Here is a 23924-nt window from a genome sequence, read left to right on the forward strand (position 1 = left end):
GGTGATCTCATACTGTTCAACCCCACGGTGATACATATGGAGTAACAAAAAAGTGGAGTGGAGGGGCTTTCGATTTAACCGGGGGGTTAAACTGCTTTCTCCGTCTCAATTAGGAAATCCTTACCCGCTCCCAGTCTCGGGCCGAGTCTCGATCGGCTATCGGTTAATATTTGTGTTGAAAATTTGCATTTTTCTTTTTCTCCAGGGCTAATTCCTCATGTTCTGGTTAGGTTCATAACGTGGACAATCTGAATTGTTTCTGGCTCAGGAAAATGTGGTATAATCCGGGCAAGTAAGAATCCATTATATATCAACAAGAGAGGCAATTCTCCGGCGGGGAAGAAATTCAAGTGGAGGAAATGCCTTTCTCCGAGATAAACAGTGCAAATTTTTTTCTTGCCTCAGGCATCTGTGTCTATTCACTTTACACCTGACCTCAGGAGCATCCATGGATGGATATCTCTCTACTAGCCGGGTATATATCTACATATACAACATCTTGCCATGCCTGGACGCTACATGTTTCCTGTTACAAACCTATCATGGTGGGATCCAGCAACCAATCTCTCGGATATTTCATAGGTAGAACGGGAAGGTGTGTAACTGTTGTTGTCATCTGACTACTTACTGCGTACATGCAGGTAGTATCGTGTCAGACAAAGATTAGGCCCAGGTTGAACTTGTACTAACTTTCATTGGACTGGCTGCTACTGTTGTTTCGTAGTGTCGCAATTGGAATGTGATCATGCATGCTCATAAAGGATGGTATATGTAGATATCTAGTTGGACAGTATCTACTGTAGCATCATGCATACGCATGTAATCACCTAAAAATGATTGGTCTCTATATAGATAGTTTCCCTAGGTAGCTTCTATGTTGTATGTTTGTCGGGCGATCCTCTTTGGCTTATAGAGCTAGCCGCTTTCTTATAGTAAATTCGATCGTAGCCTCTCTTTGTTTCTTGGCATATCATCGATCTTTTATTCTTGATGCATGATCTAGATCATAGTTTAGACTTTTCCACTCAATCGTGGTGATCAAGGGAAACAAACAGTTTAGCCTGGTAAAGTATTGCACTATATATTTTGATTGACAACAGCTTCAATACACTACTTTCTCCCTCACCCTTTTTGCAAAACATTCCAATTAAAAAGTATTTCTGTCTATTTGGAATGACAAAAAGAAAAACACCATATCATTTCTATCGTCCGGAATATAGTTCCAGCTTACGATTCGACTTATATGGCCGGATGTAGGCACATTGCTATAACAAGGTCCTAAGATTCCTATCCACTTTCAGATTCACTCCAAGCAAGACAGAACTTATCTTGTAGCCAGTAAACTCATAAATTACTAAATTACTAAATTACTAAACTGCGTTCATGTCTATAATTCAGAAAAGTATATTGTTTACTTGGGCTCAAAGGCGACTCACGTGACCTGCAATTCCTGAAGTTCCCGAGCGTCAAATCTTCATCTGGTTCTGCCGTTGCGCGATACTCCAGATCATTAGATCATACTGCCCTCCTATTAGCGACTGCTTCGGGTGTCTTTTGTTTAATTCTTCTTTTCCACTCATTTCCCCCGCAGTATCCAAAATGCCCGCCGCCACCCGTGCCGTCCTGCGGCAATCGCAGTTCCTGACCCGGAGAACCGTCGTCAGACACGCCTCGTCCACCTCGGAGGCTGCCTCCAAGGCTGGTGAGACTGCTTCCTCAACTGCTTCCAAGGCCTCTGAGGGTCTGTCTAAGGTCTCTGCCTCCGCTGGTCCTGCCATCTCGAACGCCGCTGGTGCCCTGCGCAAGATCGGTGGACCCGCCGGCAAGGTCATCTCTTTCGTCGATTGTAAGGGACACTCTTGATTTTTGTCCCGTTTGGATGGTTACAATGGAGCGTTGGACATTGGGTACTCATCTAAGGAGAAAGGCACCGATTGGCCGATTGATCTGGTTGGAATCGTGCCACCCAATTCCAACCTCCTTGTTGACTTAAATCCGCGGATTACATTTGCAAGGGTGCATAGCTAACCACCAATCACTCTAGCCATGATCCCTCCTACCGTCTACTACTCCAAGGTCGGAATTGAGCTCGGCAAGCTGGTGTTCCGTGGCCAGAACATGGCTCCTCCGTAAGTCGGACTCCGTACTCCATCCTTTACTCGCAATCTAACAATTCCTCCTAGCAACCTGGCCACCTTCCAGTCTTACTTCCAGCCCTTCATCACCAACCCTGCCGCCCTCAAGACCCTCCCCTCCCCCTCGTCTATCCTCGCCTGTATCCGCAACGCCAGCCCCAAGCAGATGGCCCTCGCTGGTGTCACTGCCGCCGAGGTCATTGGCTTCTTCACCGTTGGCGAGATGATCGGCCGTATGAACATTGTCGGTTACCGTGGCGAGCCTGCGCACGCGCACTAAGTGGATGTGGATAGAAGAGAATCGTCCTTTCCTTTTTTTCCTATGTTAATCTTCCCCGCGCTGTGTATGATAGACGATGGAAATTAAACTGTTGTCTGAGATAGACCTTGTTACTGCAATTCATTCCCTGTACTGTTTGTGCCTTCGTGCTCTACGAAAGTGTAAAGTCTACTGTTTATACGCTCAGTTGCAATCTGAAGGTCCATTTGACTTGTTTCTCCTTATTCTCCCCTAAACCTCTCTGTAACCATGGTCTAGATCTCTTGGGTGTGAATAGCAATCCTAATACTATGTATTCTATACCTATCAAATGCAAATAATTGTATCTGCGGACATTGTTATTCTCGTTATGTTGTCCACGGCCTCTGCGGTGATGTACGAACAACGCTGATTGGCCCGGGAGCAAAGTCGGCGGACCACTTTTTTTTCTTTTCAGAATATCAACGACCTTTTCGACTCAACCACCAAAGATATGGATGCGTTCAGATTGTTGACCAGATCAACAAAATTAAAGCCTGTATCGTCGGCTACAGACTCGCGTCTGCCATCCACTGGGAAAGCAGCCAACCCGCAGCTCTTCCGGACCGCGGAGAGCGACAGCCTCGAGTCTGCCAAGAATGGCAAGAAAAGAAAGAGAGGCGCTGCTGTCCAAGAGGATGAGGAAGATGTCCCTGATCTCGACTTTTTCAGTTCAAATAAGCGCCCTGCGACCAATGTAACGGAAACCGCTGCTACGACCGTGGGCGACGATAAGAAAGTGTCCGCTCAGAATGCCGCATCCGACGACGAAGATTCCATGGATGAAGTGGAGCGTCGCACTATCTTAAATTCACACAAGATCAAGGTTACGGACATGCGCGACTTGGAAGAGATCCAAGCTGAACCTACATCTACCAAAGATTCCAAGAAGAAAAAGAAGAAGTCAAAGAAAGAAGAGGCGCCGACTCTCAGTAAGAAGGAACAGAAGCGCGCCAGACGCTTGTTCCCGGAGCCTCTGCTTAACTTCAAGGAGCTTCGGTCTAAATATAAGATCTCCTCGCGGCTTGCAGAGAATGTTGCGGAGCAAGGATTTACCGTACCGACAGAGGTCCAGCTTGGAACCCTTCCATTGCTTCTTGGAAAATCTTCTGAACCAGATCTTCTGGTCGTTGCTCCCACCGGCAGCGGCAAGACATTGTCATTCCTGATTCCCGTGGTCAACAAGATTGTTCGACACCACCACTCACATCCTGACGAGCATGGTATTTTGTCTCTGGTTGTGGCGCCCACCAGGGAGCTCGCAAGCCAGATCGTCAACGAGGGCCGCAAGTTAGTGGCTGGAACCGGCGTGAAGATCACGCTTATGAGAAAGGGCATGCGTGTTGGAGATGATAGTGTCGCCGATGTTCTTGATGAGAACAGCGAAGAATCTTCCGGGTCAGAAGATGAAGATGCCGAAAACAAGCCAACAAAGGAGCGAGCCAACGTCCCGGTCACCAAGAGCGATATTCTCGTCACTACGCCTCTAATGCTGGTCAATGCTCTATCTGCGAACCGGACGACTACCATGGCAACATTACCTCTGGTGCGGAGTTTGGTTATGGACGAAGCCGATGTCCTCTTGGACCCATTGTTCCGGGAACAGACACTCGATATCTGGAAAGCATGCTCACACCCCGATTTGCGCGTCGGCCTTTGGTCAGCCACTATGGGATCCAATATCGAGGACCTCACCAAGTCGACCATCAAAGAGCGACTGGAAGACCTCGGACAAAAGCCAAGCGAGCCACATGCGCTACTTCGTCTGGTTGTAGGGTTGAAAGACTCTGCAATCCCCAACATTGACCACAAACTCGTGTACGCAGCAACAGAGCAGGGTAAACTGATGGGACTACGCCAACTTCTTCGCCCAGCTGCAGCATCAGCATCAGATATCCGCCTTCGCCCTCCCTTCCTCATTTTCACACAGACTATCCCTCGTGCGGTGGCTCTACACTCAGAACTCAAATATGATATCCCCGCCGAAGCAGGTGGATCCTCACGTATCGCGGTTCTCCATTCCGATCTCTCAGATGGCCAACGGTCCGATATCATGCGCGATTTCCGCAAAGGCGAGATTTGGATTTTGGTTACAACGGATCTGCTAGCCCGCGGCGTCGACTTCCGCGGTATCAACGGCGTCGTCAACTACGATATCCCCAACTCGGCGGCCGTCTACGTCCACCGCGTGGGGCGAACCGGCCGTGCCGGTCGCGAGGGCGGTATCGCCGTCACTTACTACACCAAGGAAGACATTCCTTACGTGAAGAGCATCGCCAACATCATCGATGTCAGTGAGAAGCTACGCGGCGGTGAAGAAGGCGACAAGTCCATCCAGAAATGGCTGCTCGACGCTTTGCCAAATTTGAGCAAGAACAGCAAGAAGGACATGAAGAGGCATGGTGTCAAGGCGCGCCAGACCCCAAGATTGGCCGATAAGGAAGACGATGGAAAGGGCGCTCGTGGTATGAGAATCAGTACTAAGAGTGGCTTTGAGCGCCGCTTGGAGAACAAGAAAAAGGGTGCTATCGCGGCCAGCCGCAACAGGAAGGCTGCCGCAGCGGCTAGCGGCAATGTCAGTGACACTGGTAGCTGGAATGGTTTGGACGATTGAAGGCTCAAGTTTCTGTACAATACACTATTTCAAGGTTGCTACCGCGGTATTCCCATAATCACGATCATATCATAAACACATTAAGTCATTTTATAAGTATATACACATAAGTCCTTCGTCTCAATCATGATATTTACCCCCGCTCTCTCATGCATCTACTTCTGACTCTGACCATTCCCTTGACCCTGTTGAGCTGCAGCCTGAGCAGCAGGAGGCGGCGGCGGCGGCGGCGGCGGAGGCTCCTCAACAACCTTCCTCACCAGCTTGACAGGCACAAACGCACAATCCAACATTCCCTGCTCCTCAAGAACGCGGGCAAGTTCATCGCCATCAAGATCATAATAAAGCGCCCATTCACCCTCCTCCTCTTCAACTGCAATGAAAGCATTCTGTTTCCCTTTGAGGGAAATGATCCTTTCATCTTTACACCAGTCCCACGGCTCGACAATCTGTTCCACACTCTGCGACCGATTCCCGTACCGCAACTCATGGGTTTCGGTATCGGCGTAGATCCAATTTAGAAGAGGCGGGTCGTCCTGAACATAAGTGGGGAGGCCGAGGCCGCGCTCGCGCTTGAGATATTTCAATTCTTCCGGTTCCGGGTACTCGATATAGAAGGCCAGTGCTGTAAAAGCTGGTGGGGATCGTTTGGAGGGATCTGGGTCGGCGAGATAGACCTGCGCGAGTGGTAGTGTTAGTCTGCATATAGTTTTGGGCTCTGATGATGATGTTAGGAGGGACTGGGGCATCTTTTGGCTCTTAATATTGTTGGCATCTGGTTTCCTTACCTTCTCGTTTCTTACAACAACTGTCATCCCGTTTAACTCGCGGTCATCGTCTGTGTCCCCATCACATTCGGCTACGATGTTGAACTTCACCATGCGACGGGCCTCTTCTTTGCGCTGGTTAGCTTTGCGCTGCTCGCTGGTAGCGAGGGATACACCCGTCACCGTTGGGATGGAGGTAATGGCTAAGAGTCCAATCATTGTACAGGTGTTTGGTGCGGTATGGGATATTAGGTATGCGATGTTTTCTGTAATGCACGACTCGAGAGGTTAAGGGCGAGGGAATGGGTCGCGGTATATAGGTGATAGAATATATAGGTGATAGAAGATGCACCTATATAGACAGGATAATGTCCGGGTGGGGCCTTTCCTATCTGGGCTGCCGCTTTATGAGAGCGCTCATCATTGCACCGCCACACTTAACATGGCTTAGCTTAGGAGGTATTTTATCTGATGTAATGTACCGTACCTGTTTTTTATTTTTATTTCTTCGTTTGTATGATACATAATTTGTCTTTGGCATATTCTTGATATTCTTCCGAGCCTACAAAAAACGGAATTGAAGCGTCCAGTGGAAGCTGGGTTGGAAACTGGCTGCACGGTCGTGTCGTAGGATTATGTGTGCGTTGAATTTGGTGGACAAGGGTATACGTCACCCTTTGCCTTAATACTACTGTAAGCCACCTGCAGCTTTATAAGAACAGGTCAAATTCCCATAGTCCGTACCGGAAATCGCAATTATAACGAACCGGCTCTTTCTTTTACTCTTTTTGCCTTGAGTACTCAAATTCATCCCACGCTCATCTCCAATTTTGAGATATGAGAAATTTTCTTCTGACCTTTGATCTAGCAAGTAAGAGACAAGATCAGTGCGCTTCTGGTGTCAAAGGAATGCACCGTGAGGTACGTTGAGCTTTGGGTTGAGTGAGTACTAGTGTGAACCAAATCCCTCCTGATCCGACAACTGACACAAATGCTTGCTCATCCGATTTCTCCCACATAGTTAACCATCTCGTCCGACCAACTTACAACCAGGAGACAAACTAATCATATCAAATAGTCTTAATATCACCACGGGATGGCATTCAGTCAACTAGAAGAACACACTGTCTTCTCAACTATAGTTACAGAACTCAACTCCAGCGCATCTAAGCCTGATTCCTCAGCTCCAACTTGGGCGAGCTCCAGAGCTTGCGAGTGGCCGTAAACAGCGCAGTCATCATGCCCTGGGCCTCCTTCGCGTCCATCTTCATGTCGCAGTCGGCCTCTGGCTTTTCGACATCCTCCTCCTCCTCCTCCTCAACAGTGGCAAGGTGCTCCGTCTCCGTGGGCGGGGTCCTGGGCAGCTCGACCTTGACGGTGGCCGCGTGGCTTGGAACGCCCTTGTCGTTCAGCACAAAGAGCATGTAGTACCCAGGGAGCGCAATGCCGGCATCAGCCGGGATGTCTGCTTCGAAGCGAGAAAGGCCATTCTCGGACTCACCGGACCGGGTGAATGACAGCGGAATGCGGCGCTGGTCGGTGTTGACCGTATGCGAGACTGTACCCAGGCGGATCAACGAGGCGTTTCGGATGTCTGCATCCGCCAGGAAGGCCAGCTTGGCCCCGACCTGCACGCGGGAATTATTGGCGACAATCTCCGGCGTGCTAGGACGCAGGGCCGGGGTGCCATCCTCGCGTAGCAGGTACGGCGGCGTGAAGATCTGAGCGTCGTAGTGGTTGGCCGTGCAGTTGCCACAGAGCCCGCTGCCGCCGTTAAGCACGGTGGCGTCCGGCAACAGGATGGACAAACTGTGGTAGACACGGATGATGTTGTTCTGCTTCAGAGGCAGGAAGATATCCCACTCGGGGTGATAGATCTCAGGTGTCAACTGGACGTCGCGCTCGTCCTCGTTGAAGGGCACGCCGTAGATCTCGCCACCGGTAATAAACACCGTGCCGTCCGGGAGCACGACCGATGTGTGGTAGACGCGCTGGTTGTACATACCGCCGGCGTTGACGACGACTTCTTTCGAGGTGCCGTTTAGGCCGGCATCTTGAACTCGCACCTTCCCGAAGGGCTCATTGATGGTGAGGAGACGGGCATTGCGGTGGCCAAACGAGCCGTCGTACTTTGCCTGGCCGCCAAATGTCACGATCTTGCCGCGCACGGCGTCGAACATGACGGCGTTGCCCGACGTCGAGTCCTGGTCGTCGCGGCGGATCCTGGATTTCTTCACGAGACCGTCACCGTGAGTGTCGAACCATAACATCTGCGTGCTCGGGCCGGCGTGGAAGACGGTGCCCTTCTTCCAGCCAAATAGCCAGGCGTGGTTGTCTCTGCGGAGCGGGATATCGCCCGTGTGGATGACATCAGCCTTGATATTGGAGAGGATGCGCCAGAGCTTGGTGGCCGGGTCATAGACCTCGCCATCCTTGGGCATGTTGGAGCCGCCGCTCCACGAGCCGCCGATGGTGAAGATTCTGCCGTCGGACAGCGTGGTGGAGGAGTGGTATCCGCGGTGTAGGTTCATATCGCCGCCGGGAATCCAGTCCGAGCCATCGTAGATACTAGTCTTCTGCGAGTCGGCACCGCCGGACACGACGATCCTGCCATCGATGTCCATCGAGATGCCCGGGCAGAACATGTCGTGGTAGGTGTTGGTGACGTTGGTCTCCAGGATATCCTGCAGGTACGGGTCCCAGGTGGCCGTGAAGGTCTTGCCCCCGGGCGACGCAAAGAAGCGATCGTCAGTCCAGGCCGACCAGAGCATGATCTGATGGTGACCGCCGATCTTACTAATGCCATGGGCGCCCGCCGCGGCCGTGATAGGTAGGTCTAGGGTCGGGCCCCAGACGCCCTTGGAGGGCTCGTTGGGGAGCACCGCGTTGGTGGTGTAGACATTGACGTCGACGATCTTCGTGACGGCATCGGGATATTTATGGCTAGAATCATTGGATGGAGGCGCCTCACTCGTGGCCACAAGCTTGACGTATCGGCCTTGGATAGCTTCGAAGGCGGACAGCTTGGGGCTCTTGTTCCAGCCCCAGGTGCCGTACGCAACCTTCGTCCAATAGGCATTATCCACGCTGATATGGACCTCATGCTTGGCGATCTGGCCGCGGTCTCCCTGCCCCATGAGAGGACGGATGGAGATGCCGTTCACGATGCGCACTTCGTGCAGGTCCAGGGTGAGTTCGTCCTGCTTATGAACAGGGTGGGACTCGCTGGCCCAGTGGGTTTCCGCGAGACCGTCGTTGGCATACTCGCACCTACTGCCCGCGGCTATGGTAGAGCAGAGCGTTGTAAACTCATTGCGGGGGAGGAGCTTGCCGCCATGAGGCCGGGCCTGCCAGAGGTAGGCCTCGGGGTCGATAGGCCCTTCGGTCTCGGGCTCGATGTGACTCGAATCGGTGGCAAATGGGATGTGAGACTTATGAGACTCTGCGTTGGCGTTCACAGAGCGTGCCATCAGCCCCAGGAGGAGGCACGAGGCCCAATGGAGCTTCATTCTCAACAGAAGTATGAAATAAAGATGGCTGTCTAGAGGGAGACAGCGCGGATGGGCCATAGAAATACCAGGCGGGCGTCTCAGCCTGGCCACCCCCAGCACCACCCGCACGACGCTCGCACAGGCCAGGGCATGATGCAGAAGATGTGACGTAGGTGGTTTAGCTGAAGTGGTCCATCAGTCCCATTCTTGGGAGCTTGCGATGCCCTCCGCTAGCCGTCCAAGATTGTGATCTGCGCAGCGTCTCCGCACAGGACCCACCGTGCCCCCGCAGCACCAACAAGAACAAACCCATTATCATCCTGTGTCGATTATAGTTCACACCGCAGAATCATGGTTCCAGCGGGAGATCCGACCCGGCCGCCCGGAGAGGGCCGTTACTTGACATTGACGTTTCCGGAGACATCATCCATCGAAGCGAACTGCCTGCGGACGGGAGATCCATGCAGATGAGGATGGAGACTGCCAGAGTGGCACCCTCCAGACACAGCAGGACAGACATGCTGGCGAATCGGACGTGGATAGTCGCAATCAATCGTGACCGTGCTGTCGGGTGAAAATGTGGTGAAATTCTCATCTCGGTGCTGATCTCTACTGCATCCCGATATCTACCGGCCGTGCGCTCCTCTCCACCAGTTCCAGAGCTGAAAAGTGCTGCAGAACTCTTCATCACGCTCCGTTGTGGGTCTTACTCTGGGCTCGTATAACATAGCTCCTATCATCTCACGATGATCCCACAGTGGACCTTTCTCCCGCCCTGGCAGGAGTTCGAACGCTCGATTGAGATTCCTGCATATCGATGACTCCACCGTGCTGGGACTAACAAGCAACCAGGGACCTCTCTGCGGAGTCTGCGGAGTCACACTTCCTCAGATGAACCACCGCAAAGCCAATAGTGCGTGGACCTGGGGCCCTCGCACCGCGATCTTCCACACCCAGCTGAGGAAATATCTCGTCTCCAGGGTCGCGTCCACTCGGGCCTGCATACGGAGTACTCCGTACCTTACGTATACTAGTTTTAACTATTAGCAACGCATGGCGCTAATTGGCCTGGGCCGTGATGGTCCATCACGGACGGAGACGTCGATGATGTCGTGACTCCTCCCAGCTGAATTCGCATGGATGGCAGCGCTGCCGCTGGCAGCAATTAGAAACGCATGCGTCTAATTGGTCATGCCACTCGTCGGCCATGACAGCAGTGAGGGGAGATAGTGGGGGAGACGGCCATAAGAAGTCGTCTATCCAGCCGGTCCATGGTCTCAGTCTGACAGATCCAACAATCTGACTTATACCTTGAACGAATTTCATCTCCAGCATGCCGTCTGAAGTCGACCCCGCCAACATCCAGGGCAGTATCTGGTTAGTATATCACATATGCCCTGGGGCTCTCATACAAGTGCATCTCATGCTCACTGGTGATCGACAGGCCCCGTCTCCCCCGGTACTACGAAAGCTTCCTGTTTTTCAAGATGAAAGACCTCGATGACGACGACTACTACACCGCTTTCAAAGAACACTTGAAGAGGCTGGTGGATGACGGCAAGATCACCACTGGCAGCGAGTGCAAGGAGTATTTCGAGAGACATGACGGCGTTAATGAGGCCCGGGAAAGGGTGGACACTCGTCCCGAGGATCGCGAAACGTTCAACGCGATCAACATTACCTTCTCCGGCAAGGGTACGAACAAGCTGCTTGGGGGGCACGACAGCCTGAAGACCCAGGACAAGCTGCATGAGAAGGGTATGTACCAGGATATGGTCAACGAAGGGCCCGACGAGACCGAATCCCTGGCCCCCGAGTACCGGCCGCCCCCGAAGTGGTCGGCCAGAAACGACGACTGGCGGTGCGACGGGATGTTCATCGTCGGCGCGCAGCGTGAGGACGAGCTGGAGGCCACAGTCAAGGACCTCAAGAGCTACTTCCACATCGCCGATGATCATACCGTTGACGCCAAGGAGGCCAGCGCGAAGATCACGATGATCAAGAAGGGACACGTTCGCAATGCCGATGGCAAGGCGCAGCGGAGGTTGATTCCCGACGAGAAGGACCCGTCCAAGAAACGCCTGGAGAACCTCCGGGGCAAGGAACAGTGAGTGTTTTCCTGGGAAATCTCGCAGACCACCTTCTCTCTGACCTGTCACCCTGCTTCTGCTTAGTTTCGGGTTCGAGGACCATATTTCGCAGCCTGCCATCGAGGGCCTGGACCCGCCACCCAAGGAGGGCGAGCCCCCGGCCATTCCCCCCCGGGTAAGCTGGAGCCTTATCCATCCATCGGACATAGAATACTGACGCGTTGCCAGTTTGATATTCCTCAAACGCCGGGGAGACAATACCACGTCGCCGGATTGGGCCAAAGATGGCAGTATGTTAGTCTTCCGCGAGATCGAGGAGAAAGTGCACGACTTCAACGAGTAAGGTTTGCTCTGGTCCCCTGCATGAGGGGTCAGGCTGATACGGTTCTACAGTTTCGTGAAGTCGCGGTCCGCGAATATGGACACCTTTAACGACGGCACCGGCGAGAAACTGGCCGCTCATATGATTGGACGATGGAAGAACGGTAAGAATGGTCCTGTCCCCCGTCTAGGAGAATGACTTTAACGTTGCCTGTGCAGGCTCCCCTGTGGAGCTGGACAGCGAGAACTCGGTGGCTCAACATCCCTTTGCCAACAACTTCGAGTACAAGAACCAATATTCCAACCCGAGGGAGATTAAGTGTCCGATTGCCGCGCACATTCGTAAGATGCGCCCTCGCGCCGACCTTTATATCTCGAAAGATGGCGGGGAGGTCTCTGCGCAGACAAACTACTGGAAGAACACGAACCTGATCCTGCGTCGCAGCGTCACCTTTGGTCCGGAGGTCCAACCGGGCGAAGAGAAGCTAAAACCCTCAGAGCGCCCCAAGCGAGGCATTTACTTCATGTGCTACCAGGGCGACTTTCGGAATGGCTTCAACTTCCTAACGAGTCGTAAGTTCCTATCACCCCAACCCCCTGACCTGCTTGTCCGACGCTAACAACATCAGGCTGGGCCAGCAACGAGGTCTTTTCGGGAAAGCAGGGGTGGGAGATGGTCCCTGGCCAGGACCCCATCGTCAGCCAGCGCAACCTCCCCCAGCACCCGGAGCCCACTTTCGGAATCTACGACGGCGACAAGCCCAATGTGCTGAAAATGGGCTATCTGCCGTGGATCGACCAGCGCGGGGGAGAGTATTTCTTCACGCCGTCGATCGAGGCCTTGCGGGGCAAGTTGGTGGCCGAGTTGGAGTAGGCTATACAGCCGTACCAAGTCTTTAGAAGTGGATATTCAATCAACCAAGTCTTACAACCAATATCAGAACTAGGTACCCCCGGCAGGGATCGGATTGGTGGGATGTAGGTAGGAGGAATGCCTCTGCTGGGAACAGGGCCAAGGTCCTCTGTAGGAACGCCGTCCTCACTTCTCTTATTAGCCCCGTGGTGACCGTGATCCTTCCAGGGAATGTTCACAGCGCCACCGAAACAAGGGATTGGTTTTTCAGGCGGGATTGAGCTAATAAGGGAATAGAGCAGTTGGATGCTATAATGGCAAATCATCATAGTTCACACCCTTGAAGTAGGTGATTCACCGAAATGGTGACACCGACGTCATCGCCACGTGACGGACCTGCTCCTCTTTTCTGTCGACCAACGATGTTCCTCATTCATCAAATTGATGTCTACCGAAGAAAATCATGCGAGAAATTCATCTTCAAGATTCGAATCTGCTAGGCGGTTACATATCTACTGATGACTCTCTGAATCAGATGCAGGGTGCATGCATTGCTCAATAACCAACGTCTAGGAGATCACTATTCTAATCTATCGTGTATCGTTTATTATTCGTCATTTCGTTTGGTCACCAGTCCCAATATGACCCGGCATTACTGCCATTATACCTTTTCAGTCCATCCCCAAATCGACCACCAACAGTTGACGGCCAGTGCGCCTCCATCTGCACTCTCCCAGTCATCGTACCCGACCTCCTCGCCCTCCTCAACCACAGCCAGACCCAGCTCGCCCATCCGCTGCCGGAACTCCTTCACCTGCGGCAGATATGCATCTCGTAGCGGCATCTCCACCACGACTCGCGCATCGAGCCCACGGCTAAGCCAGGGTTGAATGGTATCCACCAGCCATTGGGGATGATTGGGCGAGTACAATGGATCTGCGGCGAGAATCACATCAAACTGCTCTTCCGCAGTTGGAAGAGGAGACGGCGCGACTGACCAATCGAGCAAACCGGTGGTAACTGTCGCCCCAGTTCTGTTCAGGAGTTCTACGTTCAAGGCAACGTTGTGGGCGAGATTCGGTACGATCTCAGGCAAGTCGGTGAGGTGAACAGTGGCAGAGTCACCTTGCAGAGCCGCAAAGGAAAGCCCGACCAAGCCTGTTCCGGCACCAAGCTCGAGTGCCCGCAGAGGTTTCTGGCTCAAGGTGGAGGGAGTAGCCGATGCCGAGGGAACAAGTGCTGGTGGCGATCCAATGTTGTGAAGTCGGCGCGAGAGAAGATACGAAGATACCCAAGTCTTCATACCGAGGTTGTCCGCCGTGATTGACGGTTCGTGGAGAGTTAGTGTATATTCTTCGCCGGAGGAGGTGGGCACGTTGAAGATTCGAGACATTGCCGGCATAGCTGGTAGAGAATGAGTCACGGTCAGCGGGATAACAGAACACAGCCAGACGGATGGTGGCCTGCTTACCTGTCCGACCAGACCGTTCACTTAGTCGTGCAGCGGCCGCGTCCCAGATCGCCTCCCGGAGTTCATCCGTCTCGAGCCATGCCAGTTGACTGGCGATGAGGGATGTGAGATATCGAGTCACTCCTGCAGGCTGGACCGCGGGGCCTTTGACGACATCGGCGGTGGTGCCAAACGTGCGGGGCTGTAAGCTCAACAAAGCCAAAGCCTTCACGAGATCGGTTCCCGAGGGCTTCTGGTAGAGCTGCGGGAGGTCAAGAACTGCGCTTATCAGTCCCATTATCTTTTGTGGACCGGATGGATCAGAGGGGTAGATTGTGAACTAACCATGTAGAGGCTCATCTGTAGCACTAATCATGGCGATAACTGTATGCTCTCTAGTTGTTGCTGGTAAAGAATGCAAGGCAACAAATTGGCCTCGCAGCCAGGAGAATCGGACGAAAATGTGGCGGAGAAAAAGAAAATATTCCCAAAGAGGAAAGGCTGGCGCTGCCGTTCCGCGGATTGATTGTCGCCTAGATTATCAGGCATCAAACCATCAAAGAACAGGAATGGTGAAATTGAAGACTTGCTGCAATTGGGAAACAAATAGATGATCGAACGAGAAATAAAAAAGAGCAGGGTCAAACAGCATATACACACCACTTAAGTTGGATGCAGCTCGAGACATAGTCTATGCCCATGGATAGTCGTGCTTATACAAGAACACTCGATCCAAAACAAGCAAGAGTGGGTATATTTAGCTAGCAATCACTGATGATCATGTCAATACATAAAAACATAATGGTATCTCTACTGTCCATATGAACGCCTTGCCGGGGCACCAAGTAAATGATTCTCCAAATCAGTTCAACGTGGCCTTGAAGCCCTGATAAGCCTGTTCAATATCAAATGCAAGTTCACGTGCTTGGTCCTCGCTCAATTCCTCAGTAGCTCGCATTTGATTCAATGCGATCAACCACTGAATGATCTTGCCGCGGTCTTCGAAATCAGTATCTGTTACCTTGTTCACAGACTGAATCACCTCCGATAAAAGTGGATGCAGTGCATCCTTGGATACCATGTTGAGTTTCAATGCATCGAGGAAGGTGATGAAGTTTTCGGTTGCTGCCAGAATGAGACTACCCGAGGCACCGCCGGCGGGACCCGTCGCCGTTGCACCCATACTAGAGCTTGCTCCGCCGTGAGAAGCTTGCTCGACTGTGGCTGGAAGACCAATGCGCAATCGCTCCGTGGCTCGTGGGCATTCTAGCTATATTGTGCATCTGGCGTCAGAGATGCGTTGAGGTTTGCGGGGTAAAATGGAGAGGGAACACTCACCCCCCACGTCCGTTTGAACGTTTCCAGATCCACAAATTCCCGCGATACTGTCTCATCTCCAAGACTGGACTTGTATTGCTTCAATAGCCGTGTGCATGTCTCGGTATACTCTGCCTCGGTGACCACGTCCTTGATGTATGCTTTCTCGAGTCCATCAAGGGTGACAATGATGCTGTATATTTCGGCTAGGGATTCATATAAGTCACGTTCGACTGAGCTGGATGCTAGTTTGACTTCCTAAGACATGTGGCATTAGTGAATATGACTATCAATGCGGAGACAAGGATCCATACTTCATCGAGATTGATTGTGGCTGACCGGGCGGGATTGGGTGTGTAGCTGTACGGGGTCGGCGCATAAGGAAGTGGGCGCTGCGAGTACATTTTTGGAAACTTTCTCGCTATGTGCAATAATTGTCAGTTGTCAGTTGTCAGTTGTCAGCTGTAAGTTGTCAGTCGTAAGTCCGAAGGGTTTCCGGTTCTGATTACATAAGTAGGCCTGAGCTCCAGGGCTCCAGAGGGGTATTTTGTATGTAACAAAATACCTACCCGTGGACATGTACCTACATATGTACCTATATACGTATATAGGTAGATACCTACAAGAATAACCATACGTACCTAGGTAGGTACTGCCTTCACTGCTAATCATGGGATGATGGGATTGTCTGGATGTTATCCGATGCCAAAAGCGAAGGCGGTCTGAAGAGCGGACCCGCCGATTTTCTCCCCAATTTTTTTTTGGCCAGCCATTTTCCGACCAAGCTACACTTGCAGACTCTTTTCTGCATCAATCTCTCAAAATGGTTGGAGCCAAAAAATCGACCAAGAAGTTCGTGCAGAACCGTCTGCCGGACGTTCTTGAGCGACGCAAAGCCAATGCCAAGATCAAGCAGAGACACCAAATGAACGACAAGCGCAAGGAAAAAAATGCTGCTCGCCGCGCCGAAGCCGAAGCCGCCGCAGAGAAGGACCCGGAGGACCTGAAGAAACAAGATGCCTTTTCCGAAATGAACGTCGACGACTTTTTCGCTGGTGGCTTCGATATTCCCGAAGAGAAGGGAAAGAAGGCCAGCAAGAAGGATACCACCCCCAAAATCGGCAAGCGCAAGCGCTCAGAAGATAAGGCACATGCAGATGCTGAGGCTTCTGAGGGCGAGGGTGACAGTGACGACGCGGACAGTGCCGATGCTTACGACGAGCACAAGGATCAGCTGGAGTCATTGAAGGAGAAGGACCCCGAGTTCTACAAATACCTCAAGGAAAATGATTCTGAGCTGCTCGAGTTCGGTGACCAAGGCGATCTTTCAGAGGTTGATGCACTGAGTGAAAGCGAAGAACCCGAAGACGAGGGACCAGCCAAGAAGAAGAAGAAGAAGTCGAAGAAGGAAGAGGAGGAGCCCGAGGATGAGACCTTGACTATTGAGATGGTCAAGAAGTGGCAGAAGTTGATGGAGGAGCAAAACTCGATCAGAGCCATGCGCCAGGCTGTTCTCGCTTTCCGTGCGGCCGCCTATGTCAATGACCCCGAGGCCCCCGAGCAAAAATACACCATCTCCGACAAGAACGTGTACCACCAGGTTCTTGTCACGGCCCTCAACACCATCCCCAAGGTCTTGGCCCATCATCTTCCCGTTAAGGAGAGCGCTTCTGGCAAGATCAGGGTGTCATTGGATTCGAAGAAGTTCAAGACCCTCACACCTCTGATCAAATCGCACACTGCTTCAGTTCACCAGCTTCTGGTTAATTTGTCCGATGCATCCACACTCAAGTTGACCCTCGCGTCCATTGAGCCCATGCTGCCTTACCTTCTTCAGTTCCGTAAGGTGCTGAAGACACTCGTCAAGATTGTCGTCGGAATTTGGGCTGATGTGTCGACTGCCGATGCAACCCGTATCACAGGTTTCTTGATCCTGCGCCGCCTTATGGTTCTGGGAGATGCAGGTATCCGGGAGAGTGTGCTCAAGGCCACCTACGAGGGTGTTGTCAAGGGTAGCCGCAACACAACGGTGCACACGCTAGCAGGCGTGAACTTGATGAAGAACTCCGCAGCCGAAATCTGGGGCATTGACCAGAACGTCTCATACACAGCAGGATTCTCCTTCATCCGTCAGCTTGCTATGCACCTGCGCAAGAGCATTACCAACACCTCCAAGGAGTCCTACAAGACCATTTACAACTGGCAATACGTGCACTCGCTGGACTTCTGGTCCCGAGTACTTTCGCAGCACTGCGATGGCCTTGTCGAGGCTCAAGTCGGCAAGCAGTCCGCTCTCCGTCCCCTCATCTACCCCGTCGTGCAGATCACCCTAGGCGCCATGCGCCTCATCCCAACCGCCACGTACTTCCCTCTGCGCTTCCAATTGACGCGCTCCCTGCTCCGTATCTCCCGCGCCACGGGCACCTACATCCCGCTCTCAGCTTCACTCCTCGAGGTCCTGACCTCAGCGGAGATGCGCAAGCACCCCAAGTCCAGCACGCTTAAGCCCTTGGACTTCAACACAGCTATCCGCGCGCCCAAATCTTACCTGCGATCGCGCACTTACCAGGACGGCGTTGGTGAGCAGGTCGCCGAGCTCCTTTCCGAGTTCTTCGTTCTGTGGTCCAAGCACATTGCGTTCCCGGAACTGTCCGTGCCCGTCATTGTCTCCCTCAAGCGCTGGCTGAAGCAGGTCTCTGCCCGCAGCGGTGGAAACAAGAATGCCAAGATCAACCAGATGATCCTGCTGCTCGTGCAGAAGGTTGAGACCAATGCCCGCTGGATCGAAGAGCGCCGTCTTAACGTCACTTATGCTCCCCGCAATCGCTCTGGCGTTGAATCTTTCCTCAAGGATGTTGACTGGGAGACTACCCCTGTCGGTGCGTTCGTTAAGACGCAACGCAAGCTGCGTGCGGAGCGTGCTGCTGTCCTCGAAGAAGGTCGTATTGAGGAAGAGAAGCGGAGACAGGAGGCGAAGAAGAACGGTGGGGAGGATGAGGATATGGGTGGTGTTGCTGGCAGTGATGATGGCAGTGAGGACGAGGATGAGGAGGAATTGGAGAGCGAGGAGGAAGCTGAGATCGAGAGTGAAGATGAGGACGAGGATGAGATGGAGATGGAGGACGAGTAGGTCGTCTAGTTTTTTGTTAATTTGTATATCTCCTTGTTCCACGTCCATGTCCATCTACATTCATACGGTTATTGCATACGTCTACTTTCTTTTTACCAGGATACACCATGGGTAGTTAGTCCTACAAGATAATTTATTACCTTCAAAACTTCATATCATCATATGTTTCATAAATCCACGCTCTCTAGAACAGTCTAAACACTAAATTAGCATGCAAAAGGGGTATATCGAACCACCATCTGAACACCTAAACAGACCCAACAGGTCCACGCTCCTGAGCCCAAGCCCTAGACCTATCCCTCCGCATAGCAGCATCCTCCTCCTCCGCCCAAGCCAAAGATTCACTGGGCAACATAATAGCCTTATCAATAGCCACCGGCAAACCACGATGTCTACCACGCAAAGCCACAGCAGCAAGAATCAACTTGCTAATAGTATGCCACGCGCCGCAGAACGAGTAATTCTTCCCAGGGAACCCAAGACTAACACCCACACATCCGTAGGCAGAGACAACCTCGAAAATAATATTGAAGGTGGAAAAAGCCACGGGCTGAGACTCATAGTGGTCTGACTCGGCGATGGCGATAAAGAACACCGCCAGCGCGATCCACCACAGATCATGGCTGAGCTGGGAGCGGAGTTGCTGGTGGACGAAGTAGCCGCGCGAAGTCTCCGACAGACCTGGACGGCCAAGATGGTGTCGGATTAGGTCCATTGCTACGTTGCTGCGACTTGTGTTTGCTGGCGAGTCGGGGGTCTCGTCATGTGCGTAGATCCCTAGCGAGCGTTCTTCATAGACGTTCGTGTTGCTGTGTGGGTGGTTAGATTGCGGCTTCTTGACGTGTGTTGATTCCACGAGGTACTTACCGCATCGTGAGCGTTACTGGGTACGCGGAGACGTACTGGGTGAGTTGTTAGTTAGGGGTTCGGTTTATGGGGTATGAGTCTGATATGTCCTACCATCATGAGTACTGGAGGTTATGTTAGTATGATGATCTTTCGGTCCAGCGAGGATATTGAATTCACTTACCATAGAGAACCAAGAGACCCTGGTGGAGATCGGCAATGGTTACAACGTAGAATCCACCAGCGCGTACCGCTGTACTCGAAATAATTCGTTAGCTTGAGTCGAATATGACGCTGTTGCGGTTGACAAACCTAGGGCTTGGAACAGTCCATCCAACACACGATACTCGGTAGGAAGACTCTCGATGTCCTCGTTTCCAATAGACAGTAGCTCAAATGCCGCCCAGTCGATACCGTTCAGAATGATAATCGTGCCGAGCAGATACCACGTATGGCGAGCAGGGAAGAGATTCGTATAGACCTGGCTTTATGATAAGCGTCTATATTCGGCAAACCATTAGAATAATGCAAGAGGACTTACCCTCCGAGGATGCTCCAGTATGAAATCAAGGGTTATGCGCCATGACTGCCACTTCGGCCGATCGGGAAGCATGGCCCTCATAATCCAGATAATGAACCGCAGGAAGCATGGGAAGAGGGTGTTCCCAGCGAGAATCAGCAATCCCATTGTGAGAAGAGGGTAAGCTCTAAACAAGGTTAGCAAGCTTGACTATGAGAAATGAGGGTCTAGATCACCTACCTCAACTGTAAAGCGGTCATGTTAGTATCCAAGAGCGACATGCCGCTGTTCACGAATGCAGAAACAGCAAAGAAAGCACCCGTCCAGAACGGCGAGAGGCCGTTCGCGCGCGTCACGGCGGGATCATTAGCTTCCAGCCAGCCACCGATACCGATCATGCCGAACACAATAAACAGGATGAAGTAAAGGAACACAATCACAGATAAAAACGAGACAGCCTTATACTCCACACCACCTATTTCATCACGCTCAGCAGGGGTGAGATCGTGGAACTGGGAGTTGCGGGACACAAGGCCCTTGGAGGCCATGTACTTCTGTGTGCCACGGAGAATTCCCTTGAAGCCAGACACAGAATCCTTCGCGACCAAGGGCACATTGGGCGCTGCATCGCGGGGGTGGTTATTCAGATCAGGTCTCGCCCCGATGCCAGCCATGGGGAAGACTCGGTGGTGATGATGACGGGGTGTGCCGCCGATGGTTATTTGGTCGTCTTCCACCCACGGCTGTTCATTGCGAGATGATGGCTCTCCTGGGGCCACTTTGACCAGCAGATGTGTCTTTGGGCGTGGTTTACAGCCCTGTCCTTCGGTGCTCTCGCCGGGGAGATCAGTTCCAGTGCTTTCATTCACAGGCACCTGGTCCCTGGTCTGCAGTTCAACTTCCGAGTGGTGACGAGTAGACCGCTCTCTTTCCCGTTCATCGGAGACACCCTTGAACTTTGCCTCGAATGCCCTTTTACGTACTAGAAGCACAGTGAGGGAAATGAGAACGGCATGGCCCAAAATAAGCAAGGTGAACAAAACTGCTTGTTGGAAGCTGTTTAGAGCCGACAGATCCACCTATTCGTCGAGTTATTAGCCTACGATATAGCCATATATGGGGGGCTGCGTCAATACCGTATTCAATCCAGCACCGGTCATAGCACTGACGCACATGAAAATCGAGTCCACATAGGCAACGCTCCGCCATGACGTCGATGTCAGGTAGAAAATGATACTGGCGATTATGCTTGTAGCAATGAAATAGAAATAGTGTAGCGTCAAGAAATTCAAGGGCGGGCACAGTGCCATTATGATCCTCCCAGTCTTCCTCCGCCACCGGCGGACTGCATAAAGCGGTTAGTTGGGTTCATGACGAGTAGCTCAGGCGCACATACGGATTAGCAGTGTATGCATTTTAATTTGACGACATAATTCAACATAATTCGCCAGCGTTGGTAAAGCGTAGTTCGTGTTGTGTGCTAAATTCTTGGCTGTTGAGGCGTCGAACTGAAAACGAAGTTCTGCAGGATTTTCAAGAGAACCCACACAACGCAAGAAGTCTCAAATGGACACGACTAACGGCCTCAAACAGAAGGATACATAAGATTTATTATATGAACGAGGAAAAGGTAAAAATATGAAACCCCAACTGAAACGCTAGCCCATTCGAGTACTTGGAGAATTTAAACGGTTAGCCCGTAGGGCTGATCGCGGATAGGTAGATCCCCTAAACCTAGGCAGGGCTATTAGGGCTATTGAAGAAGAGTATATAGTACATCCCCTTTACTACATATCGAATGATAACTCTACACTCTACACCAACTACATACAAGCTTATTCCCGTACCCAATGCCCACTCTTCCCACCCTGTTTCTCCAACAATCGAACAGAATCAATCATCATCCCCTTATCCACAGCCTTGAGCATATCGTAAACCGTCAAAGCCGCACCCATAGTAGCCGTCATAGCCTCCATTTCCACCCCTGTGCGACCAAAGCAGCTGACCGATGCCACGACATTCATGGCGCCGTGATCCCTGTTCTGCCCGGGCTCAACCAGTTCCACGCTGACCTCGACCCCGGTAATACCAATGCCGGGATGGCAAAGAGGCACAATATCGGGCGTCCTTTTTGCGGCCATGATACCCGCGATCCGGGCAACGCTGAAGACGTCGCCTTTGTGCGTGGTTTGACCTTCGCGGAGGATTTCCCAGGGTCGTGAGTTTGAGAAGGAGACGGTGCAGGCGGCTGTGGCGACACGCTTTGTTTCGGGCTTTTCGGTGATCTGGGTCATGTGTACGGTTTTAGATGGTGTGAGGTGAGGGAGATCGGCGTCTGAGGTTGTGGGTAGAGAGCGAGATGGGCGAGGAATACAGTCATCGGTCTCTGGTTTAGAACGCCCAGAGTGGTAAAGACGCCTTTGGGAAGCTGCAGGGAGATGCGGAAGCATATGTACCGGTATGGTTGACCAGGAATGAGACCCTAAACCCCATGGTTTTGGTTTATTATCTAGTTCATCTATCAGCTTGGTGATTCAGTGAATAATGTCCAAATACATCAATTGCATGTATACATGGTATCAAGTAAGATCCCGCCAATTTATGATATCCAAAAGAGATGTTCATCCGAGATGATTTACAGGTCGTAAAGCGTTTCCGATCATGAAGAGAAAAAGGAAAAAGAAGAAGATAACTACCCACCAATCAGGATCATAGGGCGGTTCTTCATGTCCTTTAGTTGCTCCATGCCGGCGTGTTTCGCCTTCTTTCGTTTCACAGCCATGCCGATAATGTCAAGAATCTCACGCTCACGCTCATTGACCAAGCCGCCTTCGTCACTAAGGCGTGCTGCATTTTGTACTGTTTCCAACAGCTGCAGATTGTTCATTGCATCCACGTCAATTGGGTTCCCACCGTTCTCCTTACGAATGATATCCCGCAAGGAGACCTCGGAGTTACCGAACAGGCAGACTTTGAGATTCCCGTCGCTAGTAATGCGTAACCGGTTGCAGGTACCACAGAAGTTGTGAGTCATGCTCGTGATAAATCCCACGCGGCCTTCGAACCCAGGAACACGGTATGTCTTACTGGTGTCATTCTTGTGGTCGGCCACCTTTTCGAATGCGGGATACTTCTCTCGGATGACAGCTAGCATCTCCTGATAAGAGAACATCTTTCCCTGGTTCCATTTGTTCCCGCCGAAAGGCATATATTCGATGAAGCGCACTTCAATCGGTTTCTCGCGGCCCAGCTCCACGAATGGGAGGATCTCTCGGTCATTCATTCCCCTCATGACAACGCAATTGATCTTCAGCTTGATCCCTGCACCGACTTTGTTCATTTCCAGAATGCGGTCGACGCTCTTCATCACAGCATCGAACCCCTTACGTCTTGTCATGATCTGGAACTGGAACGGATCCAGCGTGTCGAGGCTGAGATTGACTCCTGTCAGCCCAGCTTCCACCATTGGGTCCAATTTTCGATGTAACGAGATCCCATTGGTTGTCAAACACAGTTCCCGAAGCCCATTTTGTCGTAGCTTGCCAATGTCCTGCATCAACGGCACGATGTCTTTGCGGACGGTCGGTTCCCCACCGGTTAATCGGATTTTTGTCACACCCTGCGAAACAAATAACGAGGACAGGTATAGAATCTCTGGGGACGTAAGCAGTTTCGCAGAGGGCGAAAGGTCTATGCCTTCCTCGGGCATGCAGTACAGACACCGAAGATTGCACCGTTCCGTGACGCTAATGCGGAGATAGTCATGTTGGCGATTAAAGGTGTCGGTGAGAAATTCGGAAAAGGGCTTCGCAGACTTGAGTGTGGATAGTCTAGAGGGTTCAGTTGAGGGAGGAGGGGGAAATCCAGCGGGGACGGTGGCGTTGGGTCTTGATGCGGCGTGAGTGCTCTGGGGTCGAATCTGTACGGGCCACTGACGGGCCACCCTAGGGCAGGATACAATTCGCTTGCACAGGCCAGCCATGAGGAAGTTATTTCAATTCAAATGTTGCATGTTGGCAAATATATATGCAAGCGCGATCCTCCGCGGAGGAATGAGGGGAAGGTCTCTTATCGCACATGCCGTTCGGCGGG

General features: G+C 52.0%; 12 protein-coding genes across 12 annotated transcripts; 4 read left to right on the forward strand and 8 right to left on the reverse strand.

Annotated features, from left to right (window-relative positions):
- Positions 1-1599: 1599 nt before the first annotated feature.
- Positions 1600-2415, forward strand: N7489_000068 (F1F0 ATP synthase subunit g; the record flags this gene model as incomplete). The annotated part of the gene is made up of 3 exons (XM_056705824.1): positions 1600-1846; positions 2045-2129; positions 2184-2415. 3 exons carry the CDS (start codon positions 1600-1602, stop codon positions 2413-2415), a joined length of 564 nt encoding a protein of 187 aa, XP_056570126.1.
- Positions 2416-2887: 472 nt separating this feature from the next.
- Positions 2888-5047, forward strand: rok1 (RNA-dependent ATPase ROK1; the record flags this gene model as incomplete). Its single annotated transcript, XM_056705825.1, has 1 exon — positions 2888-5047. The coding sequence occupies one exon, from the start codon at positions 2888-2890 to the stop codon at positions 5045-5047; it is 2160 nt and encodes a 719-aa protein (XP_056570127.1).
- A 155-nt stretch (positions 5048-5202) lies between these two features.
- N7489_000070 (uncharacterized protein) lies at positions 5203-6033 on the reverse strand (the record flags this gene model as incomplete). The annotated part of the gene is made up of 1 exon (XM_056705826.1): positions 5203-6033. The coding sequence occupies one exon, from the start codon at positions 6031-6033 to the stop codon at positions 5203-5205; it is 831 nt and encodes a 276-aa protein (XP_056570128.1).
- Positions 6034-6980: 947 nt separating this feature from the next.
- On the reverse strand, positions 6981-9323 carry N7489_000071 (uncharacterized protein; the record flags this gene model as incomplete). Its single annotated transcript, XM_056705827.1, has 1 exon — positions 6981-9323. One exon carries the CDS (start codon positions 9321-9323, stop codon positions 6981-6983), a length of 2343 nt encoding a protein of 780 aa, XP_056570129.1.
- A 331-nt stretch (positions 9324-9654) lies between these two features.
- N7489_000072 (uncharacterized protein) lies at positions 9655-9993 on the reverse strand (the record flags this gene model as incomplete). Its single annotated transcript, XM_056705828.1, has 1 exon — positions 9655-9993. The coding sequence occupies one exon, from the start codon at positions 9991-9993 to the stop codon at positions 9655-9657; it is 339 nt and encodes a 112-aa protein (XP_056570130.1).
- A 645-nt stretch (positions 9994-10638) lies between these two features.
- On the forward strand, positions 10639-12590 carry N7489_000073 (Dyp-type peroxidase; the record flags this gene model as incomplete). The annotated part of the gene is made up of 7 exons (XM_056705829.1): positions 10639-10682; positions 10750-11412; positions 11480-11570; positions 11624-11685; positions 11789-11880; positions 11936-12289; positions 12346-12590. The coding sequence occupies 7 exons, from the start codon at positions 10639-10641 to the stop codon at positions 12588-12590; spliced, it is 1551 nt and encodes a 516-aa protein (XP_056570131.1).
- A 640-nt stretch (positions 12591-13230) lies between these two features.
- Positions 13231-14395, reverse strand: N7489_000074 (S-adenosylmethionine-dependent methyltransferase; the record flags this gene model as incomplete). The annotated part of the gene is made up of 3 exons (XM_056705830.1): positions 13231-13973; positions 14041-14298; positions 14365-14395. 3 exons carry the CDS (start codon positions 14393-14395, stop codon positions 13231-13233), a joined length of 1032 nt encoding a protein of 343 aa, XP_056570132.1.
- A 486-nt stretch (positions 14396-14881) lies between these two features.
- Positions 14882-15740, reverse strand: N7489_000075 (ESCRT-I subunit protein VPS28; the record flags this gene model as incomplete). Its single annotated transcript, XM_056705831.1, has 3 exons — positions 14882-15289; positions 15358-15594; positions 15651-15740. 3 exons carry the CDS (start codon positions 15738-15740, stop codon positions 14882-14884), a joined length of 735 nt encoding a protein of 244 aa, XP_056570133.1.
- A 419-nt stretch (positions 15741-16159) lies between these two features.
- N7489_000076 (mRNA-binding ribosome synthesis protein NOC2) lies at positions 16160-18466 on the forward strand (the record flags this gene model as incomplete). The annotated part of the gene is made up of 1 exon (XM_056705832.1): positions 16160-18466. The coding sequence occupies one exon, from the start codon at positions 16160-16162 to the stop codon at positions 18464-18466; it is 2307 nt and encodes a 768-aa protein (XP_056570134.1).
- A 247-nt stretch (positions 18467-18713) lies between these two features.
- Positions 18714-21247, reverse strand: N7489_000077 (uncharacterized protein; the record flags this gene model as incomplete). The annotated part of the gene is made up of 9 exons (XM_056705833.1): positions 18714-19275; positions 19334-19368; positions 19427-19437; positions 19497-19565; positions 19625-19793; positions 19854-20019; positions 20073-20911; positions 20969-21177; positions 21229-21247. The coding sequence occupies 9 exons, from the start codon at positions 21245-21247 to the stop codon at positions 18714-18716; spliced, it is 2079 nt and encodes a 692-aa protein (XP_056570135.1).
- A 420-nt stretch (positions 21248-21667) lies between these two features.
- N7489_000078 (molybdopterin cofactor biosynthetic protein) lies at positions 21668-22282 on the reverse strand (the record flags this gene model as incomplete). The annotated part of the gene is made up of 1 exon (XM_056705834.1): positions 21668-22282. One exon carries the CDS (start codon positions 22280-22282, stop codon positions 21668-21670), a length of 615 nt encoding a protein of 204 aa, XP_056570136.1.
- Positions 22283-22524: 242 nt separating this feature from the next.
- On the reverse strand, positions 22525-23814 carry N7489_000079 (uncharacterized protein; the record flags this gene model as incomplete). The annotated part of the gene is made up of 1 exon (XM_056705835.1): positions 22525-23814. One exon carries the CDS (start codon positions 23812-23814, stop codon positions 22525-22527), a length of 1290 nt encoding a protein of 429 aa, XP_056570137.1.
- Between the last annotated feature and the right edge of the window lie 110 nt (positions 23815-23924).

The sequence above is a fragment of the Penicillium chrysogenum genome (assembly GCF_028827035.1).
Source record: "Penicillium chrysogenum strain IBT 35668 chromosome Unknown utg000001l_segment0_segment0, whole genome shotgun sequence".
In the NCBI taxonomy this organism is placed as follows: Eukaryota; Fungi; Ascomycota; class Eurotiomycetes; order Eurotiales; family Aspergillaceae; genus Penicillium; species Penicillium chrysogenum.